Raw genomic sequence first — 25,759 nt, 5'->3', positions numbered from 1 at the left:
CTTTCCTTGCCCCTCGGCACTCCCCCAGACAGGCCTCCAGGCTGGCTTTGCCTATCTCATTAATGCGTGCATGCACTCATCCCTCAGCCAGTGCATAAACAACTCCTTGGTGCCAGGTCCAGAGAAGACTGAGACCTGGCCTCAAGGAAGTCAGTTGATAGGAGAGAGACAGGCACACAAATAATTTCCCATAAAGGATACAAAATGCTGCCTTGATCCCTACTGCAATCCTTCCCACTAGGATCCCAGTTCCCATGTAGTTCCCTTCACCTACCTCTGTTCCGTGGATAGGAAGGTGGGTGCAGGGGTGGGGAACAGGCCCAAGTGGAGAGTCATGCTTATATGTCCTCTCCTAACCAGCTCACATGTCCTCCCACAGGCAACAGAGGTTCAGACTTCACCCCAGACATGACTCAGTGCAGGGGAATGGGCAGCTTGCTCAGCCCCTCCATCAGACTCTGTTCCACATGCCTTCGGGGAAGTCTCTTAGACAGTACCCTAACTCCTGACCCCTGTGTGTCTCTACTATGACAAACCCAAACATATTACTGAGAATCACTCTTTACCATCAGAGACTTCAGTCACCAGAGTCTTCAGGACCCAGCCACTCTCTCCACTGAGCTTCATCTTTGTCCCGATCAGAGTAGATTGTGATAGGGCTTTTCTGCCCTGTCATCTTTAAGGAGTACCCAGGAAGCTTCCAGGAACCACCAAAAGAGTTCCTGCCTTCCAGGAAAGATGGACAGAATGGGGCGGGGTCTCTGATGGTGAAGAAAAAGCTTGGTGACAAGTTAAAAGATCCATAGTCTCTTAGGCCTCTGCTAGACTGGGTGATTTCAATTCCATGAAGTTTAAATTCTAGTTAAATTTGGTACTTTTGAGCCCTAGGACAAGGATGGCATTATTCTAGCTCCAGGATACAGCAGAAAGCAGGAATGTTGAGCCTCCTCTACCCTCACTGAGCTTGCAGTCTCCAAATCTGATCTTTATCTGGCTGCGCCTCAAACCAGGCCCTGAACCTGGAGGTCATCACTGCTGACCCTCAGTTCAGGACCACTGTCCATCCTTATAGCAGTGAGCGTGGCCAAAGAACTGTGAGGACTGAATCACACTCGGGCATCAGGGTTGCCTGAGGAGAGTCCTCCCTGACTCCCCCAGTTTTGGGAAGCAGCAAGTATCAGTTGGGCAACAACATCTGGGTTACCTCTGCTAGTTATGTATTAATAACTCTTCCAGCTGGGAGGCCTGGCATGGCCATTGCTTTCTGTGAAGATGGTCTTTCTGACAGCTGACAGTGTAGACTGAGGAATTCCTAGTAAGCCTAGACAGAAGACATTGGCTGTTTGCCACCAAAAGAGCAGAAAGGTCATGTGTTCAGCTGAGCCTCCCCAACCCTCCCATCTTTGCTTACTCCAACCAAGCCCACCCCTATGACTTGATCTGCTCCAGGGATCTTCTTGGGGCTCACAGGATGGCTATGTCCCTCTCCTAGGCCTGGCTGGCCCAAGGCTTCACTGAGGAGGCTGGATGTCCAGAAGTAAGCTGATAGGCTGCCTTGAGCCAGGGCAGGGCTTAGGGGCACGATGGTTGCTGAGTCAGGTCACAATGGATGCCTCCTCAGCCTCTCATTTGCACGCCAATCGCTGTATGAGACACGAGAAGGCAGAGCTGCCCAACACCTAACCAAACGCTTGTACACCATGTGCTCTTCAAACAAGAGGAGGACTCCATCCCCCTCAGTATCCCCCAAGCCCAGCTCCTTGCCCAACCCAACCAGGCCCATGTTCCCTGAGGGTGAGTTCGTCCAGGACAAAGCTGATCCTCCCCAAGCACATCCAGAGCCAGGCTGCTGCCACCTCCCAACAGGATGTCCCCACCCCTGCCTCACTACCCAGGGCCTTTCTTCACCTTTTGCGACAGAGGTGCTGAGGGAAGTAGGCAGTGAAGTGAGAAGTGATCCCTGGAAAAGGGGCTGGCCTGACCTAGCTCCCAGCCATCTCCAAAAGTTCCAAACTTGGGCTCCACCCTCTACAGACTGAGGTTGTGACACCATGAGGAAAGAAGACTCCAACCCTAGGAACCTTGGCCAGCTGCCAACTGGATGTTCCCAGATGTCTTAGTGTGTACCCAGGGCTGTGGAAGCACTTTGCCTAAGGTATTCCCTGGGGCTTCAGGGTGCTCCTACTCCAGGGTCAACCCAGAGAAAGTCAATCATCTCCTGCTCCATCCCTGTCTGCTTCTTATGTCAAGTGGCAAGTGGGGGACCCCCAACCACGCAACTGAAGATGCCCTACTTCCATTCAGGACCCTCTCAGACCCCATAGTACTTTTAGGTTATGCGCTCAGGAGCTCTGAGGCTGGAGGAAGGGGTGACTTGGGAAGCATCCATTGAGCGCTGAGTCCTACTGTGTGCAGGCACCACACACAAAACCACACACACACAAAAAAAAAAGGCAAGGGAGTGCGCAAAAAAAAAAAAAAAAAAAAGTGTACTTTTTGGTTCCTGTCTACGTACATCTGAATTCAAGGACCATCCCGAAGCCTGGACCCCAGATTCGCACCTCCTATTCCCTGCCAGATTCCCTTTCCGAAGGAGAGCGGCACCGGCAAAGGACAGGCTCAGGACCCCGGCTATACTCGTCCCAGTGTCTTCAGGGGCTGTGCAGTGGTGGCTGAGTGAAAAAAGACAGACCGGTTGTACCCCGGTCCGGCCGCTTCGTTTCTGGCCTGGGCCCTGCCCATAGCCCCGCTCTGCCGTGCCCTCCAGTAGGCTATAGTCCACTCTGGGGCCGCCTCATCTCGGTTCGAGGCGGGGTTCTGCCGGGTGCCCCCCGGGAGGCCTGAGTCCCGCCTACAGCCTGCCAGGCTTACCCCGGCCTCTGGCGCCACCTGGTGGGAGCCCTTGGGCACCGTCTGCCTCCTGGGCCCAGAGCGACTGGCGACGACTCCTGCGACTCTGGCGGGCTCACGTGAGGGTGAGGGAGCCTGGAAGCCACAACGAAGGTTGAGGGCAGCCCTCATCACAGCCCCGAACCAACCTAGGAGCACCTAGGGGCATCGTCCTGGTCACACGGAACCTTCCAAACGGACCAACTTCGCTCCATCCCCGCTGAGACTTCAGAGTCATCTTCACCAAAGCTGGGGGCAGTAGAGCTAGTGAAAGCCCCAGTGGCCAAGTCTCATGCTGCCCTCACCCCAGGCTGCTCATAGGCGGGCCCACCGCAATCCCAGCAGGTGGGAACCCCCCGCTTCAAATGCCTTGCCCTATCTTCTCTGGGTTTTCTATAGGGTTCCCATAAGGGAAATGGTACCCAGCACCTTCCAGTGGGGTGGGAGGAGACTTCAAATAATTATTTGCTGCCCTACAATATTAACAAAATTTTACAATCAGAAAAAAAATTGTTTGAACCAGTGTTGAACCTGCCTTGCACTAGCCACAGCACCTGGATGCTTGTCCTCTTTGGGCCTTAATCACCTTACCTCATGATGGTGATCAAGAAGGTAAGCAAAGCAGGAAAAGAGTTAAGTCATTAGTCCACTATTATTATTAAGATATAGTGATCTATAGAGAGGCGTGATCCTCACCCTCAAAAGACTGGCACTAGAGGGGGGCCTTCCATGCTTTAGAGGAGCTGGGAAGGGCCTCTCCCAGGAGCTTGTTTAGCCTGGGAACAAGTGGAGGCCAGGCTGGGGGCTGCAATAGGATGAGTCATGTGGAGTCTTCCCACTATACTAATGGGTATTCTGGGCTGCCCAGGAACTCCTAGACATCCCAATATTTCCCGCCAACAGCCTTGGGCCAGGCCTTTACATTGGGAGAGAATGCAGATCTTTCTAGCCTCACTTAGATTCTGTCCCTTCTATAGGCAGACGTGTTTGGAGTGGCTCTTTATCCTAATTCCCAGGTGTCTCAGAACCCTTTGGAGATCAGCGCTGTCCCCCACCTTACAGATAAGGAAGCCAGGCCAGAGGGATCCCAGGAACTTGCCCTTGGTCAGAGGCAGGTGGGAAGGCAGATTCCTGTGGGTCTGTCCCCTCCCCAACTGTGTCCCCTCCTTCCTGCCCCTTTCTTCCACCACCCTGTCTCCAGTTCAGAAGACCTGAGTACAGTCCCACTCCTACCAAGGAGTTAGAGAGACTGCGGGAGTGCTGGGGAGCAGGGATCTTCCAGTCCAAATATCAGATATTCCCAAAGAAGAAGCCAGAGGACCTTGTGGCTTCTCTTCTTCCTGACCCTGCTGACCTTACCATTCTCTGCTGAAACCAGGGATCCCTTTGGTTGAATTCAGAGCAGTGAGTCCACTCATAACCCAGTGGCTTCAGGTTAAACATTAAACAGAACTTCCTGAGGCCAAGAGAGCAAGGGCAGGGTTATTTCCTGGGCCCCTGCTGCTAGGACTAGGGGGTGAAGCATGTGTCCCTGAACCAGGGACAGCCTTTTCTCGCACTTATCATTGTGGTATTCCACAAGTAGTTGTTGGAACTCAGCTCCACCTACAGTGAGACTGGTCTCAGTTCCAAGTCTTGAAGATTATGAGCAGAGAAACAGCCTGGGGGCTATAGGTGGAGATAGTGAGGACCCCAGGGGACAAGCAAGCCCAGAAGAGGTACCAGCTGTTCTGTGACCAATGGCCCCTGATCCTGCTACTGGACACAGCTGCTATGTCCCCTGCTTTCCACACCCTGGGCAGTGTCCCAGGACAACCCAGCCTTTTCCTGGGCACTGAGTCATGCTAAGCCTACCCAGCTGGTCTGTCCATCCCGGGCAGGGCACATAGGGGCAGGCCCCCAGTATCTCTGGGCCCCACCAGGGCATAACAGTGTGGCCAGAAACCATTCTCCCCTTCTTCCCACTAAAAAGTGAAGGCCAAACCTGCCTTGAAACTACCTAGGAGACTGGCCAGCCCCAAGCCCACAAGACAGTTGGGGCAAGAGCTGGGGTGGCATTGCAGGGGGCTTACTCACTCAGGGGCAAACAGCCTATGACAGGCAGGACCTTTCCCACCATCCTGCCAGATGAGGAAGCTGAAGCTCTGCTCACTCAGGCATTAGAGGGGCTAAGGAGGGCTCATGTGTTAGCAGAGCTCTGGGGCACACTCTCACCCCTCCCAGGAGCACAAAAATGGTAAGGTTATGGAGGCTATCAGGTTAGCTGCTCGAAGACCACCTCCAAGTCCTCTGAATGGGCGTGGATGGGTCCTCTCTTTCCTCTGCCAAATGGACATCAGTCCCACACCCCATTCACATCCTAGAACAATGTAGGGGCCAGGGAAATAGATGCTTGGAGGCAATGGCATTGTAATAAAGACACTGCTTTTATTTAGTTTGATATGTTTCTATACAGAATGCAGAAAACACATCTTAAAATCATATAGAAGGAAATAAAAACATGTCAGTGGTTGGTGAACACTTGAATGCGAGATTGGCTCTCTGTCTCACAGAGTCCAACAGCCATCGCCAGCCCGGCGCTCAGGGGAGGAGGCTGCCTGCAAGGGCATTGTTGCTGTTGTTATTCTGTTCACTGCCCTATCGCCTCCAGTTGCTATGGCAACAGGCCATTCTGGGCCAGCCACATCTCTGCGTGGCAGTGCCCGATGGTGGGGTTGCTAGGAGCAACGGAGCTGTTTGGAAGGCCTTTCAAAGCCCTCACCTGGAACACTGGGAATTGTTTATTTTTTGACGAGGTCATCAAAAATAATCTCACCAGGTCAGACCCTGCTTGTGCTCCTGACTCTAGGCAGTGGGGAAACTCTGGCTTGGATCAGGGCTCAGAGGCACGAGACCCAGTCACCAGAGGTCCACTGAGCCCTCATCAACAGGCTCCCCCAACTGGGGCACTGCTCACTTAAGTACCCCACCAGGGGCTGAGCAGGGGAGAGAGGCTGGGCCCTGTGGGAAAAGGTGCAAAGGGAATGCCCTTCTGAGAAGGGCAGGCTGGAGACCCCTCCTCTCTGACCGGCCCTCCCCTCCTGAGGCAGCACACACAAATCCTCTGCAAAACTGTCGATATGGCTTAGAAGTGGCTGCTCGGTTTGCAAAGGGAGCCTGGGTCCACCCACCAGCCTCCGATCCCGGAAGGCAAACATTATTGCAAAAGGCATTCCTCCCTAAAAGGTACCCAAAATAACCCTTAGACATCAAGAAAAGTCATGCTCAAAATGGTTTCTTCCAAAGGAGGAGAATCAAAGCAGAGTGGGCACCCCTGAGTCATGGGACAGAGATGCAGATGGACGGACGGACGTTCTGCTAAAAAAGGCAAAAGAAGCCCAGTGTAATTCCAGAATTTAAACTGTTACGAAAAGAAGGGGAAAAAAAATCAAAATGAGCAAAGCCGTCAGTTCCATGGAATCAACACTAAGAGCTTGTACAAACTGCTGTAAGCATCACCGTTTTTAATCTTTTTTTTAATAAAACAATTTGAGGCTGTATAAAAACTTTAGTAAAAAATTAGCTTTGAGAGCCCACAGATTTTTACTATGAACTATTGCTGGCACTCCTCCCCAGCCACCAGACCTCTCCCAGCCCAAGGCCCGGAACTGGAGTGCCAGAGAAGAGGGGTGGGGTGGGACAGGGTGGGGCTGTGGACTGTTGGGACAAAGCGGCCAAGGTCAAGTGAGGAAAGAGCATCACATGACATAAAAATATTGCATCTTCACCAAAATGTCCCCCACTGAGTGTTTCAGAAGCCATGATATTCCTTTTAGGAAGGGGAAAAAACACACAGAAGAAGGGTAAAAGAAAATAGGTTGATGTGGTCGAGTCCCTCGACCTCCCCAGCCACCCCGCCACGAGCAGCTGGCCCACCCTGGAGCACCTAGGTTGGGGGCCACGGCCACCACTGCCTCTTAGGAGTCCTCTTTCCATGGAAATGAAGACCCCTTGGTGGGGGGCCACCAGCGTGCATGGGGTAGGGGTGTGGATGTCCACGGCCAGGAGGCCCCTCCGGCTTCCAGCCCCTGGCAACAGCGGGAGAGCAAGCCCAGCACCAGGACCCTGGCCCCAGAGCCAGGGCCAGGAGGCCCCCAGTCAGGCTCCGGGGTATCAGAGCAACCAAGTTTACATAGTGTGAAAAAATAGGATTCCTTTGATAAAAAATACTGTCCCTTGGTCTTCTCTAAGTTTGAAACACCCTGGGAGCTTATTTTTAGCAAAGCAATTTCCCATACCCACCCAAAAATTATACATACAAGTTTAGGTAAACAGCAGATTAAATGTAAAAACTTAACCTTAACTTCTGAAAGTCCTTTGAATTTAATCTTTAGCTACTGTTTTCCATGTTACATCCTGCAGCTAGACACACGTGAATAGAAAAAACAGTACAGTTAGTGTTAAAGGCAAAACGCAGAGAGCCGGGAAGCTGCCCGGCACTGCCTGCGAGTTCATTCACGGCTCCGCTTCATCTACCTCTACTCCAAACAGTGCTTTCAGAGCCAGCCATCAAAACCGCAGCGAAGAATTTTCTATGAACAAACAAAAAGCTGTTAGGCAAAAAATAAAAGTAAAAATGTCCCCAAAGCCTTTCCAGCTGCTTTGGGGTTTAGGAGGACCAGAGAGGGCGGGCTTGTCCAGGCCTCGCGTGTGTCAGTGTGTGCTAGGTCAGGTGTCGGCTCCCAGTGGGCGATGGTCTGCAGGCCACCGGTCTCCACAGACAACACCGTGTTGTCTCCAGGGCCCTGCCCTACCCCTGCCTCCACCCAGGCGCTTGTGGGTTAAGGGGGCACGTAGGGAGGGGGCGACCGGTATGGGGTCATGTTCTTGGGACGAGAGCCCTTGCCCTCCAGGGGGGCCGTGAAGGGTGGGGGGGGCTGGTAAGGAGGCGCATTGGGATCCTCATCCCGCAGGGGCGTGTACTCTCCCACGGTGTCCTGGTTCAGAGGAGTGGTCTCGGGCACGCTCTGGTTGGGGTACTCAGGAGGGGGGAGAGGGGCTTTCTCCTCCTGCAAGATAAGTGGCATGCTGGAGGAGGGTGGCGGCTTGGAGTCATCCAACTCGTCTGCAAAGATGATAGGCACCCCCTTCTTGATGAAGGTGGCCTGGTCCTCGAGGGTGAGCTTGCCCTTCCGCTTCTTGCGATAGCAGATCATGGCAATGATGCCGGCGATGAGCAGGATGGCTGCAACCACCACGGCTGGAATGACCGTGTGCAGGTAAACGTCATCCTCACTGCTCTTCTCAGGGTCCCTATCCGGCACGTCTGTGGGCGGTGCCTCTGAGGGCACCCTCTTGGGTGGTGCCACAGGGATAAACTGTAGATGCCGGCAGCTGCCCGAGCCTGTCACAGCAATGCTCGTGGCCTTGAAGTCAGGCTCCAAGGCGTTGGAGAAGGCAGCCCGAGGTTTCCCATCATCTTCAGCAATCCTCCGGCTCAGCCCCATGATCCGCTCCTTGGGGCAGGGCTCCAGGGGCAATGTGTTGTTGGTCCACTCCACCACGATGGAGCCCCGGGTGATATTCTGCAGAGTGATGGTGCTACAGTTGCGGTCCCCAAAAGCAAAGGCTAGCTTCTTCACCAGGGCGATCTTCTTGTGGATGTCATTCACCACTGGTGCTGGGTCACCCATAAACTTGGCCTTGAACCGTGCAGGAGCCCTGTCTCCTTGAGGGCGCTTGTGGACATGGATCTCAAAAGCATCCACAGCTGATAGGCCCCCTTTGTCTGTGGCATGCATAAAGTACTCGTGCTTGCCCACGTGGTTGCTGTCAGGCAGGCCATACATGAGCTGGCTGTTGCTGTTGAACTGTACCCAAGACTTCTCACCTACCAGCTGCTGCTCCCGAAGCTTCAGAGTCAGTTTCAGCTTATCAGTGGTGGTGTCCTCATTGTCATAGAAAGTGTCTGATGGGATCTTCACCTCAAAGTAAGTGCCAACCCAGGCATCGACCCTGTCGATATGGTTCTTGAGCTCTGGCCGCTGGTTGGGTTCTGCTCCACGGGGAACCCCACTCGTGGTGGTGCGGATGCGAGTAGGCGGGGAGGCAGTTTCCAATCTGGTTATGGGAGCTTTGGTGGTGACCCGTGGCACCGGGCGGGGCGTCCGTGGCTTTTTGGTAGGCCTTCGAGTTGTGGTGGTTGAGGAGTCAGTAGAAGGCGTGGCTGGTTTTGGTGTGGATATTCGTGGCTTCTTGGTGGTAGTCGTGGGAGGGGTGGCGACTGCCGTGGGCTCCACATAGCCAGGAATGGTCATCGTTGGACGGATCTGGCCAGGAACTGTGGTGCCAGCTTCTGACACCCGAGTGGGCTGGATGGGGCCTAAGGTTGGGGTCTGAATAATGGCACCTCGAGTCCGAATGGTGACTGTGGGCTTTCCAGGAACAGGATCTCTGACTGGAGGAGCCATGGTCTCTGTTGGAGGAGCAATGGCTGGAGATGTGGGGGTAGGCACAATCCTGGATGGTGGCTCCTGGATGGCCGTGGTTGGAGGCCCAATGGCAGTGACAGGTGTGGGTGTGGCATGGATCTGCCTCCGGATGCGTTTGGGAAGAGGGGGCTTCTTGTTGGCTATATGCCAACCCACCACAGGGTAGCCAAGCTGGGCGGACATAGTGCCCTCTCTGGCAGGGGCCTCCACACCACGAATATCAGGCACATTGTTCTGGTTCAGGGAGCAGCCCAGCTTCCAAGAGAGGAGGGCCCCATTCTCTACCACCTTTTTCGCATTTCCTGGGCCAGCCATGAAGGCTGACATGTCAAACAGTCTATTATTCACCACTGGTACCAACTTCATGTTGTGAAGCTCCACTTCTGAGAAGCTCTGCATCCTGTGCAGGAGGTCAATCCTTTGCTTTGGGGTCATCTTGGTGAGGTCAGCATCCAGAATGACCGTCAGAACAGTCACAGGCTCATCGGCAGCACAGGCAGATGACCCCACCTCAGCAGGGTCTGGTGATGCCGCCCGCACAGACTGCAGCTCACAGTGGTCTTCAGGGTATACCTCAATAGAGAACACGCTGGAGGTCTGGGGAACATGGCTCCCATTGGCCCCCAGCCGTGCAGTGCTCACTGAAATGTAATGCACACCCTTATCGGTATCAAGAGGGAGGCCCTCCAGGGTGTGGCTCTGCGGGTCCCAGTGCAGCCAGGATGGCAGGGCCTCCTTCCCCGCTGTGGACACCTAAAAGAGATACCAGCATGAGTTAAGTGGTACTGTCAATGAATAACCTGACAATGATCACAACAGTTCATCACGGACCCAGCCTGAATTGTGTGACAGGCTTAAGGTAGAATTGAGAATTTCTGCTGGGGGCGGGGGCAACTCCTCTCCTGGAGCTCTCATTCACCTGTCACAAAAGACTGGGGCTGCCAGATAGGCTAGCTTGGAATGCACATGATTTGCCCAAGGCCACACTGTGGGGAGACAGCAGTGGTGGCACTCAAACACACGTCTCATCCCAGAGAGCAGATGCCATGGAGCTCAAGAAATGTTGCAGGTTTTTACAACAGTGATATATACCCTGCCACCTACTTACCCACTTGGCTTGCAGAATCAGGTGCGAGTGTCTTATCCCTCAGCACTCCTTTCAACCTCATCTCAGCCTTCTCCCTGCCCTCTACAGACACAATTTTGCTCAAGTCGTATGCCCTTCCTGCCCAGGGTGGAAATGCATGTGGGCCTGGGTGCAAGAGACAGCTCAATGTCTCCAGATGCCTCAACTTTACAACCACGTCAGTGGGACGTGCGTTCAAGTAGAGTGGGATGCATTTGGGTAGCAAATACAGTTAGCGGTATCTAATGTTTGGTGTTTTTTTCTTAAAGTAGGCTTCACGCCCAGCACAGAGCCCAACGCGGGGCCCAAACTCATGACTCTGAGATCAAGACCTGAGATGAGACCAAGAGTTGGACGCTTAACCAACTGAACCACCCAGGTGCCCCTGTATATAATGCCTTAATTAACCCTGCTTTTTAAAACTCAAGAAAAATTGCAACACCCAGGGTCAGGTACTGGAAACAATTATTCTGGAAGTGTTTATCAAAGATTCCAAGGAGCTCTGGCCTAAGGGAGAGTTCTATAGTCAACTTAAGTTTGGGAAATCTACAGAACCCATGTCTGACCTTGGAGAGCCCAGTCACAAAGGCAGGCCTGAGGAGCTCACCCCTTATTCCACCCAACAGCACCTCCCAGGTGCTCCTATTTTAGGGTAGAAGTCCTTTTCTAAAGGGGCATGACTGGTAATAATCAAGGTATGCAAAGGAATGCTGCCAGAGAAATTTCAACCATCAGTTGACAAAGGGAAACAAGACTTGCCTCTTGCCCAGGCCCTATCCACAATTACTCTCACCTTTGGGAAACACCTATTCCTGCCCCCAATGCCAGAAAGGTGGCACCCACTCTCTGACCTAACCAAAGGCACTCTTAGCTCCACTATACCATTCCACTAAGCTCAGAGACAACACTGGCCAACAGACATGTCTTACTGCTAGCCTTGGCACCAGGAATTGTCCTTCATGGCCATTGCTTGTCAGCAGAGGGATAATAAAATGTTTCTCTTCCCACAGCAGGAAGACCAGAGTCATGCCTGCAGGGCTCCATAGGGGCTCTGGTTCCTCAGGCTTCCTCCCGCCAAGAGTCAGGTACCTGATTGGGAAGGAGACCCAGAGCTCATACCTGATCTTCCCAGCCAGGACCCAGTGTTCAGGCAGCATGTCATTCCACCAATCTTATCAGTGACCAGATACTTACCTCCCTATAAACAGATTTCCTACTTCCAGCAAAAACCCATGAGAAGACATCAGACATTATTAGAAGTTACTATTATTGGGGTTGTCCTTTACTGACTGCTGTCTGAGCCACTGAGATTACTGAGGGTATATGAACAGCTTTCCCCCCCCCCCAATGTTTATTCGTTTTTGAGAGAGAGAAACAGAGTGTGAGTGGAGGAGGGGCAGAGAGAGAGAGAGAGCAGGACACAGAATCCGGAGCAGGCTCCAGGCTCTAAGCTGTCAGCACAGAGCCCGACGCAGGGCTTGAATCCAAGAACTGTGAGAACCTGAGCCAAAGTTGGCCGCTTAACTGACTGAGCCACCCAGGCGCCCCTGTGAACAGCATTTCTTTTGTGACCACTATCTAATTAATGCACCACTAAGAACCCCCCTTCTTGTCCTTCACCATCCACTGCAAACACAGTGGTAAAATATCTGAAATGGTAAAATATCTGTAAATATGGGTAGCTTGAAATCCATGAAAAATGCTAAATATATTTTTCCTTTAAAATCTTTTTTAGCTACAAAAATACTTACTTCAAATGTTTTGCTTAAAAGTCTATGCTTCACTTTTTTTTTCAGTTATATTAAATATGAAAACTGTCACATCCATATATAAACATATAAAGCAAAGGCTAAATGTCTCATTTTGCAAAAAACAGGAAGCAAATCTTTAAGGCCTAAATAGAGTAGTCAGGGAACCATGAGATGTTTTACAAAGGTGGGGTATGACTTATGGCCCTGAGAGGCAGACAGTAGGTGAGCCAGAGTTTAGCCTGGTTTCCAGCCACTCCATTATGTTTCCTAAACCCATTCCATCCCAATGGCCACCACTGGAATGAGAGCACACCTAGAAGAGGGAGGGCCTAGAAGAGAGCTCAAGGTGAAGTCATCCAAGGAGAAGTCACCTGTAGAGAAGACCAAACAGAGCCAGGAGAGACCAGGATAGGCTCTGGAAGTGGGTACCAACTGGCTGGCCAGGCCCCTGGGACATTCCTGAGTAGCCAGGCATCTGTGCCTGTGTCCAGCCCTATGTATTCCATCAGCACAGATGAGTACATAGCCCAGTGCTTTTCCAAGTCTCTCACTAGAGATACAATGGCACTTTATAACAGAGAAAACAGAGAAGGGCCCCACCTCCTCAAGCTTCCTAGCCTGGCTCAATTCCTATTCTTCTGACCCCAAGGGCCACAGCTCTGCTGCCAGACATTTCCTAAGGAATAAGCCCCAAGCCACTCTTCGGCCAAGGTTCCCACACAGCCACCGTTGGAATACGTATACTTATTTAAACTATGCCAAGTAACATTATCACACGTTAATAACATATAATAGCCTCTCCAACCCACATTCCTGCCTTCCTTTCTGCAGATTCTGGCTCCCCAGGATCCTGGGGTGCTAGCCATGCCCCGGCCACAGGACAGGTGTCCACTGTGGATCTCTAGCCCTAAAGCAGGCAGTCCCCAGGGCCTTAGGTACTCCTCATACAGGAAGGAAAGGTAACAACCTGAATGGTCTAAAATCCATGCATCTCTGAGCATTATGGTACTGGGAATGTCAGGCCCAGGCAGCACTTTGGGCGGCAATGATTTATGCTTTAATAAAGGGCCACATGAAGCAAAACAAATGAACTCCACAAGGAACCTAGCCAAGTCACAGGCAAGCTGGCATCTCTGTATTTTCAAGGTTATTTGGGGAAAGCCCCTGAACTAGGAAGTCTGAACATGCCTCAAGGGCTGGCACTGTCCACAGACCCTGAAGGATTCCACTAACAGCCCCTTGCTCCTGAGGGCACCCAGTTCAGGGAATGCTCTGCAATGCAGCACCTGCTCTACCCTGACAAAGCAGGAGGCCTTCAGCCCATGGGAATTCCACACATCCTTCCAAGCTTTCAAAACTTCCAGGCTCTACACACTTTTTCTCTTAAGGCCTAAGGGCAAAGCAGGTTATAAAAGTTACTCCTGAGAGATGCTGCCCCTATGACAAGCCAGGACTCTTCCTATAACAGCAGATGATCTGACAAGAAGCCCCATCTCCAGGAGTCCTTGGCTGAACTCCAGCTCCAGCTAGGCTGAGGCTTGACCCAACCTCAGCCTCAGTTTTCTCATCTGCAAAAAGAAGAAAATGATGCCATCATTTGCCACAATCACAGGGCCAGGCACACATTGGATTCTCTGTGGGTGCTGGTTCCCCGCACACTCCTGGGCTGAGAGAGGACCCAGTATGTATTGTGAGGCATCTGCACTGACAGGTCCAGGGTCCACTCCCAGTCTTCCTTCTGGCCTTGGACCCAGCATACACTGTGGCCATTTCTCCCTGTTCATCCCCCAAAGCAGAAGCTCAAAGCATCAAAGGGAAGTGGGGAGGCCACAGGAAGGGGAAGCCAGGATCCTTCCTACAGGGGAACAAAGCCCAGGGACCCTCAGGGACTTGCTTGCCTCTTAAGACCTATCTGCCAGGAGTGGATGAAAACCCTGAGGGGTGTGGGGTAGAGGAGAACTTGCTGCAGGGACAACCCAAAGACCAGCATCCAGCTCTTCAGTCTCATACAGGGGTGCTCCATCCTGATACATTTGCACATGAGATTCTCACTAACCTTAGAGATACTCATAGGAAGATTTCTGCCCTAGCTGTCTCCCATCCAAGTACTAACCAGGCCCGACCCTGCGTAGCTTCTGAGATCAGACGAGACTGGGCACGTTCAGGATGGTATGGCCATAGACTCTGCCCTAGCCGTACCACCTACAACTAACCCTTAATGGCTGCTACACTAGGAATGGCAGACAAGAGGCAGGAATCAGAGCTCTTGTGAGCTGCTCATCAGTGCCAGCACATATGTTTGGGTGACAGGCTGGTCCAGGCCATGGAACTCCCCCAGGGTTTCAGGTCATTCAGCCAAAATACCAACACTGTCTTTGAGTTGGGGGAGGCAAGGCCTGCTGGCCTTATGAAGCAGCCACCTTGGAAAGAAGTCTTCAGGCTGTTAGTGGGAACACTCATAGGAGGCAGAAACTGCAGGAGGAAGGCTGAAGATCATAGGCTCTAGCTCACAGGCTCACATAGAAATAGCCAGAAATCCTTCAGCAACCCTCAGAAAGGACACGCTTCTGAGATGGAAGGCAAGCCCACCAGTGAGGAAAACAAGATCTCTAATAGCCACACACGGAGTTTTAGAACTCTTGATCCAGGGGAGCCTAGGTGGCTCAGTCAAACATCTGACTTCAGCTCACATCATGATCTCACGATTCTTGAGTTCGAACCTGACATCATTGTTCTGCACTGGTAGCATGGAGCCTGCTTGAGATTCTCACTTTCCCCTCTCCCTCTGCTCTTCCCCTGCTTGCACTTTCTCTTAAAATAAATAAATAAACTTAAAAAATAATAATAAAAAAAAGAAGTATTGATCCATAAAGTGCATCCAAAAACATTAAGAATCAAAACCACAAAACTTGGGCAGACCCATATGGAGTTCCAAAGGTTACCCAGCAATGCCCACAATGAACCACCACAACCAATGACTGGGGAACTGCCAAATATGAAGGTTCTGGCCACTCTTTAGTCTACACTAACAGATGACTAGTAACTGACTCCCTGTTCAGCTCTGAGACACTGTCTCCAACTGTTTCGCTGGTGCCCTCTCTCACACAGAACGTCAAACATCAAGTTTGATAAAGATACAGCACCTGTTCTAAACACCATGCAACACAAGTAACATCTCTCACCCCAAATTAGTATCCTTCTAAACCTGGAGAGAGAGCAAAGGGCAGAGGAACTTCCAGTACTTAATCCCTTACTCAAAAAGCAAGTTTCTAATACCAAAACCAGATAAAGCCACCACACAAAAAGAGAGAACTATATAGGCTAATATCTCTGATAAACATAGATGCAAAAATCCCCAAGAAAATACTAGCAAACTGAATCCAACAATACATTAGAAAAGTTCACCACAATCACCCAGGATGCAAAGGTAGTTCAATATTCTCAAATTAATCAATGTGATATGTCACAGCAATAAAAGAAAAGATAAAAACCACATGATCATTTCAACAGATGCAGAAAAAGCATGTGACAAAATACAACATCCATTCATGATAAAAACCCTCAACATTCTATTTTTTTTAATATGAAATTTACTGCCAAATTGGTTTCCATACAACACCCCAAAAGCCCTCAACATTCTTGATAGAAAGCCTCAACAAAGTAGGTCTAAATGGAACATAACCTCAGCATAATACAGGTCTTAATACGAAAAACCCACAGCAAACATCATATTCAATGGAGAAAAACTGAGAGCTTTTCTCCTAAAGTCAGGAACAAGACAAGGATGCCTACTCTCACAATTTTTATTCAACATTGTACTGGAAGTCCTACCCACAGCAATCAGACAACAAAAAGAGGGGGCATCTGGGTGGCTCAGTCGGTTAAGCATCTGACTTCGATGCGGGTCATGATCTCACAGTCTGTGGGTTTGAGCCCCACACTGAGCTCTGTGCTGATAGCTCAGAGCCTGGAGCCTGCTTTGGATTCTGTCTGTCTGTCTCTCTCTGCCCCTCCCCCACTCACACTCTGTCTTTCTCTCTCAGAAATAAACATTAAAAAATATTTTTTTTAATTTTTTTTTTAACATTTATTTATTTTTGAGACAGAGAGAGACAGAGCATGAACGGGGGAGGGTCAGAGAGAGGGAGACACAGAATCTGAAACAGGCTCCAGGCTCTGAGCTGTCAGCACAGAGCCCGACGTGGGGCTCGAACTCACGGACCGCGAGATCATGACCTGAGCTGAAGTCGGCCGCTTAACTGACTGAGCCACCCAGGCGCCCCTAAAAAATATTTTTTTAAAAAGACAACAAAAAGAAAAAAAATTTTTCACTATTTGCAGATGACACGATACTACAGAAAACCCTGAAGACTCCACCAAAAACTACTAGAACTGATAAATGAATTCAGTAAAGTCACAGGATACAAACAAAATCAGTGTAGAGAAATCTGTTGCGTTCCTTCCTGTACACTAATAATGAAGCAGAATGAAGAGAAATTAAGAAAACACAATCCCGTTTGGGCACCTGGGCAGTTCAGTCGTTTGAGCATCTGTCTTCAGCTCAGGTCACGATCTCATGGTTTGTGAGTTCAAGCCCCATATCGGGCTGGCTGCTGTCAGCGCAGAGCCCGCTTTGGATCTTCTGTCCCCCTTTTTATCTGCCCCTCCCCGACTTATGCTCTCTCAAAAATAAGTAAAAAAATGTTATTAAAAAAAAAATCCTATTTACAATTGTACCCAAAATAATAAAATATCTAGGAATAAACTTAACCGAGATCAAAGACCTGTACTCTGAAAATTATAAAACATTGATGAAAGAAACTGCGGACAACACAAAGAAATGGAAAGACATTCCATGCTCACAGATTAGAAGGACAAACATCATTAAAATGTCTGTACAACCCAAAGCAATCTACAGATTTAATGCAATTCCTTTCAAAAGACCAACAGCATTTTTCATGGAACTAGAACAAACAATCCTAAAATCTGTATGGAACCACATAAGACCCTGAACACCAAAGCAACCTTGAAAAAGAAAAGCAAAGTGGAGGCATCACAATTCTTGAGTTACATTACAAAGCTGTAGTAATCAAACAGTGTAGTACTGGCATAAAAACAGACACATAGATCAATGGAACAAAACAGAAAACCCAGAAATAAACCCACAATTATATGGTCAATTAATCTTCGACAAAAAGAAAGAATATCCAGTGGGAAAAAGACAGTCTCTTCAACAAATGGTATTAGGAAAACTGGTCATCTACATACAAAAAAATGAAGCTAGACCACCTTCTTATACCATACACAAAAATAAACTCAAAATGGATTAAAGACCTAAATGTAAGACCTGAAACCATAAAAATCCTAGAAGTGAGCCCAGGTAGTAATTTATGACATTAGCTGTAGCAATATTTTTCTAGATATGTCTCCTGAGGCAAGGGAAACAAAGCAAAAATAAACTATTGGAACTACATCAAAATAAAAAGCTTCTACACAGTGAAGGAAATAATAAAACTAAAATGCAACCTACTGAATGGGAGAAGATATACACAAATGACATATCTGATAAACGGTTAGCATCTAAAATGTAAAAAGAAACTTATACAACTCAACACCCAAAAAACAAATAATCCAATTTAAAGAAGGGCAGAAGAGATGAACACACATTTCTTCAAAGAAGACATCCAGATGGCCATCAGACAAATGCTCAACATCACTCATCATCAGGGAAATACAAATCAAAACTAAATTGAGGTATCGCTTCATACCTGTTAGAATGGCTAAAATCAAAAACACAAAAAAACAAGTATTGGTGAGGATGTGGAGAAAAAGGAAACCTCGTGCACTGTTGGTGGAAATGCAAACTGGTGCAGCCACTCTGAAAAACAGTATGGAGGTTCCTCAAAAAGTTAAAAATAGGGGCGCCCAGGTGGCGTAGTCAGTTAAGCATCCAACTCTTGACTTCGGCTCAGGTCATGATCTCACGGTTTGTGAGTTTGAGCCCCAAATTGGGCTCTGTGCTGATGGTGCAGAGCCTGCTTGGGATTCTGTCTCTCCTTCTCTCTGCCCCTCCCCTGCTTGTGCACTTCCCACACCCCCTCCCTCACCTCAAAATAAATAAATAAACATTAAAAAAAATTTTTTTTAAGTTAAAAATAAAACTACTCTACAATCCAGTAATTGCATTACTTGGTATTTACCCCAAAAAATACAAAAACACTAATTCAAAGGGATATATGCACTCCTAGGTTTATTGCAGCATTATTTACAATAGCCAAATTATGGAAGCAGCCCAAGTGTCCATCAATAGAAGAACAGATAAAGAAGTGGCGTATCTATACAATGGACCATCTTGGCATTTGCAACGACATGGAGGGAGCTAACGAGTATAATGCTAAGTGAAATAAGTCAGTCAGAGAAAGACAAAGACCATATGAAATCACATATGTGGCATTTAACCAACAAAACAAAGGAAAAAAGAGAGAGAGGCAAACCAAGACACAAACTCTTAACTATGGAGAACTGATGGTTACCAGAGGGGAGGTGGGTGGGTAAAACCAGTGATAGGGATTAAAGAGTAACACTTTGTGATGAGCTCTGAGTAATGTATAGAAGTGTTGAATCACTATATCATACACCTGAAACTAATATAACACTGTATGATAACTATACTGGAAGAAAAATTAAAAACTTAAACAAACAAGTTTCCACCCACAGTATGTGCCAGCCAGTTAGGCATAGTTGAAAGGCAAAACTAAAGAACTAGACTCTCACTAGAGCCTAATTAATTATGACCACTCGCTTCAGAAACCAAGAAAACCTAAGCTTTATCATTCAGAACCCACAAGGTGTTACGTTACCTATGTAGGAGTTGTAGGACTTACATGGCAAAGACTTCAGAAAGATGGGTAAGCACTGTTACCCCAGGGTGAGGTGACTCTGGCCAGCCAAGAGGGATCTAGGGAATTATGATTGAGAAACCTGCATCTGGAAAAAAGTCCCTCACATTACAAACTTTTAGGAGGGTCCTTTGGGCCCTAAGTGGTGGCACCTTCCAACCAACACTTCTAGACAGGACAGCCCCAGGAGTTCAGGCTGGGACCTTCCCTGCATCCCCCACAGATGCCAGAGGGTCTTCTCAGTGGTCCATTTCAAAGTGGTACAGACTGCTGCCCTGGGACACCCCACTCCTTAGGCCTCTAGCAGCCTTTCCTGGCAAAGTCCCTGCTTCCCTCAGACCTGGTCACTGGCTCTTGACATTTCAACTCCCCATTCCTCAGGCTAGTTGCAAGGCTGGGCCAACCCGGAGCCATCTGTGGCTGGGTACCGTATGCAATACCTTGGAGGCACTTGCACATGAGCTGGTCAAGGCATCTTTTGGGCAGGCCTACAGTGTGGGCTCCTCTGCTTAGGGAGATAGGAAATGGTTCCTCTGATGGAGTCTGAGCCTCCAGTTAAGTTTCAGAGGCCCCCATGGTGCTGATTCACATCAGAGTGATCCTGTGTCTCGGCCATGAACTATAACAAATCTACTCTGTGGCCAAGTTCAGCCACAGTCACATGTGGACAGTCACATGGATGGGCTGCAGGGAGATGGCACAGGTCAACAGGAAGAGCCTCTGGCTTGAGGTCAAAGAGCCAAAACTTTGTCCCCACATAAGGTGAGCAACCATAGTGGAAGTGGGTGCAAGGGGCCTTTGCTTTGCTGAGTAAAGCAGAGCCATACCCATGAAAGACAATCATTGATCCTGCTGCTAGACATGCAAGCTTCAAACCAACACATGGCTCTTGCCACAAAGGCCACAGGATCACATTCTGAACACAACCTGTTCAGCTCAGCCAGTGCCCCTCAGGTCTGAATTATGAAGCATTTTATTTGATGTTAACTGTTCCCATCTAAAAACAAAATTAATCTCTTTTCCCCAAAAGTAAGGAAGAGCTTAGCATAGTTACAGCCATTAATAAAATGCTCAGAATCAGTTCCTCAATCCCAATGTTATCTATTTTTACTTTGTCATGTTCTTTCAGCCCTTGTCAGTAAATTTTTTTTTTAAACATAGAAGTCTACATTTCAGTAAGTATTTGAGTTGATGCATCTGGGCAAATGTCATTCTTCAACCCACCCCCAAAGATGCCTTCCCTCGCCAACCCGCATTTCCCGGTGTGCTGTGCTCACAAGAGGTCCATTCAGAGCCAGGGAACACCCACTCCAGGCAGGAAGAAACTGCAGTTCATCTCATGCAGGCGGGGTTGCCACAAAGCTCTCAAGCATCCAAAGAAACGGTCCTTTCATGAGTTCCCCTTCCTGGCCAAAAAAGAGTACCCATTGTTCTCAGGGGAACAATTGGGGGCCCATGCCAGCAGCTGAGAGCACAGTCCCAGGAAGGGCTGCTCCCAGTCTGCAGACATCTTGGGTTGAGGGAAAGTCCACATTGTCTCCAGGCAAGGAGGATAAGGGCAAGCAGGAATGAAAAGCCAACCTTGCAGGCTCTACCAAAATGAGACATCTGAGGGGGCTCTGAAGGGGCAGCCAATCATTCTGAGACACAAAAGATGTCTCTCCTGACCACCCTAGAAAGGAGTGGTAAGAGCATCTCTCGGCACATCATCAGCTTTCTCAGCCCGTCCCTCGCTCACTCAAGTCAGAGGAGAGGTACCTGCAGGGAGCTGGCACCAATCCTGAGGGAGGCAAGAGTCAAGACAGGTAACTTACACTGTGGCCAGCTCGGGACAGCCAATGATCTATCCAACAAAGGCCAAGCTGGCTTCTGTGGGACCCATTCCCACAAACCCTGATGAAGACGGAGGGTGCTGCTCTAGGGTTCACAGGCAGCTGTGAGAGCAAAGGACAGTCAACCTGGGGTGAGCTTTGCATACAGGTATCCAGAGTGGTCCAAGAGAGCACATGCAAAGACCACCTGCTTTAGAGTGTCCTAAGCCCACAGGAGAGAAGAGAGCTCCAAGGCACAAGTCTCTCCAGAAGGTCATGCTGGCCACTGGGCCTGGAGGCAGCTCAGAGCCCCTTCTTGCATCATCCGGTCAATGGAATAGATCTAGGAATTAAGTTGAGGTCAATAGCAGCAAATCAATTCTTGAGGCAGAGCTACAGAACAGCAGGAGAAGCAGTGGGTGCAGGCCAAGCTGAAACCGGACAAGGGTTGTCTGGACATTAAAAAGTATCAGATGTGGGGCAAAGCAGAGAGTCTAGGACCTCAAGGCTACCTCCTCCAGACAGGTGGGTCCCCTCTTCTTTTACCTTTCTGCCTGGTGTGTAAAGTACAGGGAAGCCCTTGCTTTGGGAAGCTGATGTCACCTGAGGGGCACGCTTGGCTGATGTGAAGCAGTACAAACCTCTGCTGTGACTTCTAGAGTTGCCACAAACTTCTGAAATAGTCAGCATACCCACACAGGTTTGACACACACAGGTCAAACAAGACTTGGGCAGGCGGCCAGGGCAGCTCACTTAGAATGTGACGGACTTTCTATCCCTTCAATAGACTATTGCTTAATCTACTGCGAGCACTGAATTAGTCCACCACCAATCCCCATGCATGTCCCCTGACTAGTCACAGCAAATATGACAACCACACTATCAAATCTCATCAGATTGCAGGACAGGCCCCTGTTCTGCCTTTGAGTCCTCATTAGGCAATTTGGCCACATCCAAAATGGCTGGAAGACCAACCCTCACCTGAGAACCCCACATGAGGCTTGGACAAGCTTAGTCTCATAGGCTTTGACAATCCAAAGGAGATTTACAGTCACTGAAGGGAAAGGAGAGAGAGAGAGAGAGAGAGGAGACCAGAGGCCAGATCATGTGGGGTTTGATCCTAAGTGCAGCTCAGTAATGGTTGGGGGAAGGGGAGGTGTTTGCAGATTCAAGCTTTACAAAGATAAGGACATCTCTCTTGCCTCAGTGTGGAAAATAGACGAAAGGGTCAAGATCAGAGGGAGACAGCCTGGGAAGAAATAAGTGGTAGCTTGGATGATGGTAATAGTGATGGATATAATTTGGAGGTCACCCCAAGAACATTCCTTGGGACCAAGATCTGAAATATTCCTCACATACATAAGAATACTGGGCAAGTCATGGTGCCTGGGTGGCTCAGTCGGTTGAGCGTCCAACTTTGGCTCAGGTCATGATCTCATGGTTCGTAAGTTCAAATCCAAAGCCATTCCAATTCAAATCCTCTGTCCCCCTCTCTGTCCCTATCCCAAAGATAAATAAACATAAAAAAAAAAAAAATTAAAGGGGTGCCTGGGTGGCTCAGTCGGTGAAGTATCCGACTTCAACTCAGGTCATGATCTCACAGTTTGTGAGTTTGAGCCCCACATCGGGCTCTGTACTGACAGCTCAGAGCCTGAAGCCTGTTTTGGATTCTGTGTCTCCCTCTGTCTCTGCCCCTCCCCTGCTCATTCTCTCTCTCTCCCTCTCTCTGAAAAATGAATAAACATTAAACATTTTTTAATTAAAAATAAATAAAAGCCACATTCCCGAAGAATACATTTTTTTAAATCGCTTGTTTTTGTTTTGATTTTAGAGACAGAGAGAGTGCAAGCACGGGGGGTGGGAGGGAGGCGGGTAGAGAAAGACAGAGAGAGAGAACTTAAGCAGGATTCACGCTCAGCGCCGAGGCCAACATGGGCTTGATTCCACCATCCTGGGATCATGACCTTAGCAGAAATCAAGCATTGGATGCTCAACTAACTGAGCCCCCCCCAGGTGCCCCTACAACACACATTTATAGATCATTGTTATAATAAGAAAAAAAACCTCAACTTTTTTTTTTTTCAATGTTTATTTATTTTTGAGAGACAGAGAGAGTGTGTGAGCAGGGAAGGGGCAGAGAGAAAGGGAGACATAGAATTCAAAGCAGGCTCCAGGCTCTAAGCTGTCAGCACAGAGCCTGATGCGGAGCTCAAACCCATGAACCGTGAGATCATGACCTCGACCAAAGTCAGATGCCCAAACGACTGAGCCACCCAGGCACCCCTCAACTCTTTTTATATAAAGATTTATCAATCTTGTTTTACATACAGGGAAATGGAAGCTCCAGAGATGAAGTCAGGCTTTCTGATCTGATTTCCCACCCCACACAGCTCTGATGGTAGAAGAATCACACGTTTTCATCTGTTCTTCCACAGGCTAATCAGCTACTAAATGGTCTGCTTTCTACAAATAAATGTGCTCAGATAAAATCCTGTTTTCCCAGTAAAATCTCTTTACTCCCCTGATGAATAAGCCTGTTAAATGTCTCTCTGCCAGATACAGCAAATACCCAGCTCACTATATTGATTCAAGGCACCTCTCGTCAAAACTAATGCATGTCAAACATTCTAATGGCCACTGAACAAGGGCAACCACTGCAGGGTTTGGATATTCAAAAGCTCAAACTTGAAGTTGGGCAAGGACTGTACTTCCAAAACTGCCACTCTTCTTTTTCTAATGGTCAAACTAGCTTGTGGCTTCCAGAGGCATTACAAAGATTACATGGAAATCTTCTGCAAATTAGAAAGAGCTCTGTGCAAGTAAGCTAGGATCTTCAGAAATATGACCACCTTTGAGATCACAAGGCCCACCCTGGGAACAAGCCATGAGCTAAAGAGAAGGGGGCCAACAGGGAAAAGGAAAGGAGCACAAAGAAGGTGCAGGTAAGGAGTGAGTCTGCCCAGATTCAAGGGAAAGGGGCACAGACTCACCTCTCAATGGAAAGAGTGGCCATAGCATTTGTGACCATGTCTAATCTAGATGCCTGGGGCTTATGGGTCAGAGAGGGGAAAGAGGATAAGGACCCACCAAAGGCTGTGTGTGCTTTGACCAATGAGTACAATGGAAGTGTTGCTATGCAAGTTACCAAGCCAGCTTCCACTTCCTGTTTCTTGGAATACCCAATCTTGGAACCCAGTTATTGTGCTGTAAGGAAATCCAAGCAGCCCATGAAAAGGTCTACATGGAGAGGAACCTAGGACCCTAACCAACAGCCCCAGCTAAGCTCCCTGTCAACAGGCAGCACCAACTTGCCAGCCATTAATAAACCATCTTAGGAGGCACTGGGTGGCTCAGTCAGTTAAGTGACTTCGGCTCAGGTCATGATCTCGTGGTTTGTGAGTTTGAGCCCTGCATCGGGCTCTCTTGCTGTCAACACAGAGCCCTCTTTGGATCCTCTGTCTCCCTCTCTCTGCCCCTCCCCAGCTCTTGCACACACACTCTCTCTCAAAAATAAATAAGCATTAAAAAAAAAACAAAAAAACCCAACATCTTGGAAATGGATCCTCCAGTTCCAGATGAGCCATTCTAGCTAGTGCCATGCGAAGCAGAAATGAGGTTCCCAGATGAGTTCTGAATCCTGGAATTCCTGGCCACAAAATTGTGAGCAAAACAAACTGGTTGAGTGTCCAACTCTTGCTTTCGGCTCAGGTCATGATCCCAGGGTCATGGGATTGAGTCCCACACCAGGCTCCTGACTGAACGTGGAGCCTGCTTAAGATTCTCTCTCTTCTTCTCCCTCTGCCCCTCCCCAGCACATGTGCTCGCTCTCTCTCAAATAAAAATAAAAACTTTAAAAAGAAAATAGGTTCAAATCATTTAACAGTTATTTCTTGGGTTTAATCCCATGGTTAGTGACAGGAGACCTCTGCCTACACACAAAGCTCTTCCATCAAATCCTAACCTGATGACCAAGAATCTTCCAAACCACAGATGCAAAGGCTTTTTAATGGTAACACCTTCAAAATGAGAGCAAGAATAAAAGTTTAGGATGCTATTCTAGGATATCTGGGAACCCTCTTATAAACATCAGTGGTTGTCCCTCTCTTAAGGTAACTGCACAGGTCCTAGAAGAACTGAGCTCAGAGTTGCTGGAGCTTAGAATGGAAAACTAAAACTAAAAAAACAAAAAACAACTAAAATGCAGATGAGAATTCTCCCTCATTTACGTAAGTTTTATATCCAATCTCACCTTGATGAGTTCTCCATTGGAAGCAATTAAATCCATTGGAATGGTCACTCGAAATGAGCGCCCAACGACAGCCGTGCCATCAGGAATGCCCACCACTGTGGGAACAGCCTCGTGAAGGTCTGAAAGCACTGAGTGCATGGACGCCTCAAGCTGGTTCTCCCAGTCCCTGCTGGCCTCCGAAGGCCAATGGGACTGAGCCACGGCCACAGTGAGCAGAAGAAGAAAGGTCCTCCCCCAGAGGGGGAGCAGCAGCGAGAGGCCTGAAGACATCCTCATCCGAGCCTGAGATTGCTCAAGCCAACAGTTTCACTAAGAAAGGAGGCAAGTGATGTGGTCCCAGAGCTGGGTCCTCACCGCCCTCTGCACACCGGCTCCATCCCAGGGCCTGAAAGAGAAGAAGAGTAGACTCAGACTTTAGCAAACCCCATGGTTTCAAAGTTGTACACAGGCAGTTACTACCCTTTAAGTGTTCTTGCCAAAAATATCTACCCTGACTTGGATCAAGTCTCACCCTGTGCTGCCCAGTTCAAAGGCATCAGCAACATGTGGCCACTGAGCACTAGA

At 49.0% G+C, this 25,759-nt stretch overlaps 1 protein-coding gene across 8 annotated transcripts in view; it reads right to left on the bottom strand.

The window, feature by feature from the left end:
• Positions 1 to 5,296: 5,296 nt before the first annotated feature.
• Positions 5,297 to 25,759, bottom strand: part of DAG1 (dystroglycan 1) — a 70,325-nt gene continuing 49,862 nt past the window's right edge. For all 8 annotated transcript variants that reach the window (XM_042929368.1, XM_042929373.1, XM_042929366.1 and 5 more), the window contains 2 exons: positions 25,196 to 25,580; positions 5,297 to 10,112 (listed from right to left, as the gene is read on the bottom strand). In XM_042929368.1, the coding sequence (XP_042785302.1) occupies positions 7,710 to 10,112; positions 25,196 to 25,471 (2,679 nt within the window). In that variant the 5' untranslated portion in view covers positions 25,472 to 25,580 and the 3' untranslated portion in view covers positions 5,297 to 7,709. The remainder of the gene's footprint in view (positions 10,113 to 25,195; positions 25,581 to 25,759) is intronic.

This window comes from Panthera leo, chromosome A2 (genome assembly GCF_018350215.1).
Source record: "Panthera leo isolate Ple1 chromosome A2, P.leo_Ple1_pat1.1, whole genome shotgun sequence".
NCBI lineage: Eukaryota > Metazoa > Chordata > Mammalia > Carnivora > Felidae > Panthera > Panthera leo.
Note: the sequence above shows the minus strand (reverse complement) of the source record. Positions and strands in the feature narration are given on the sequence as shown.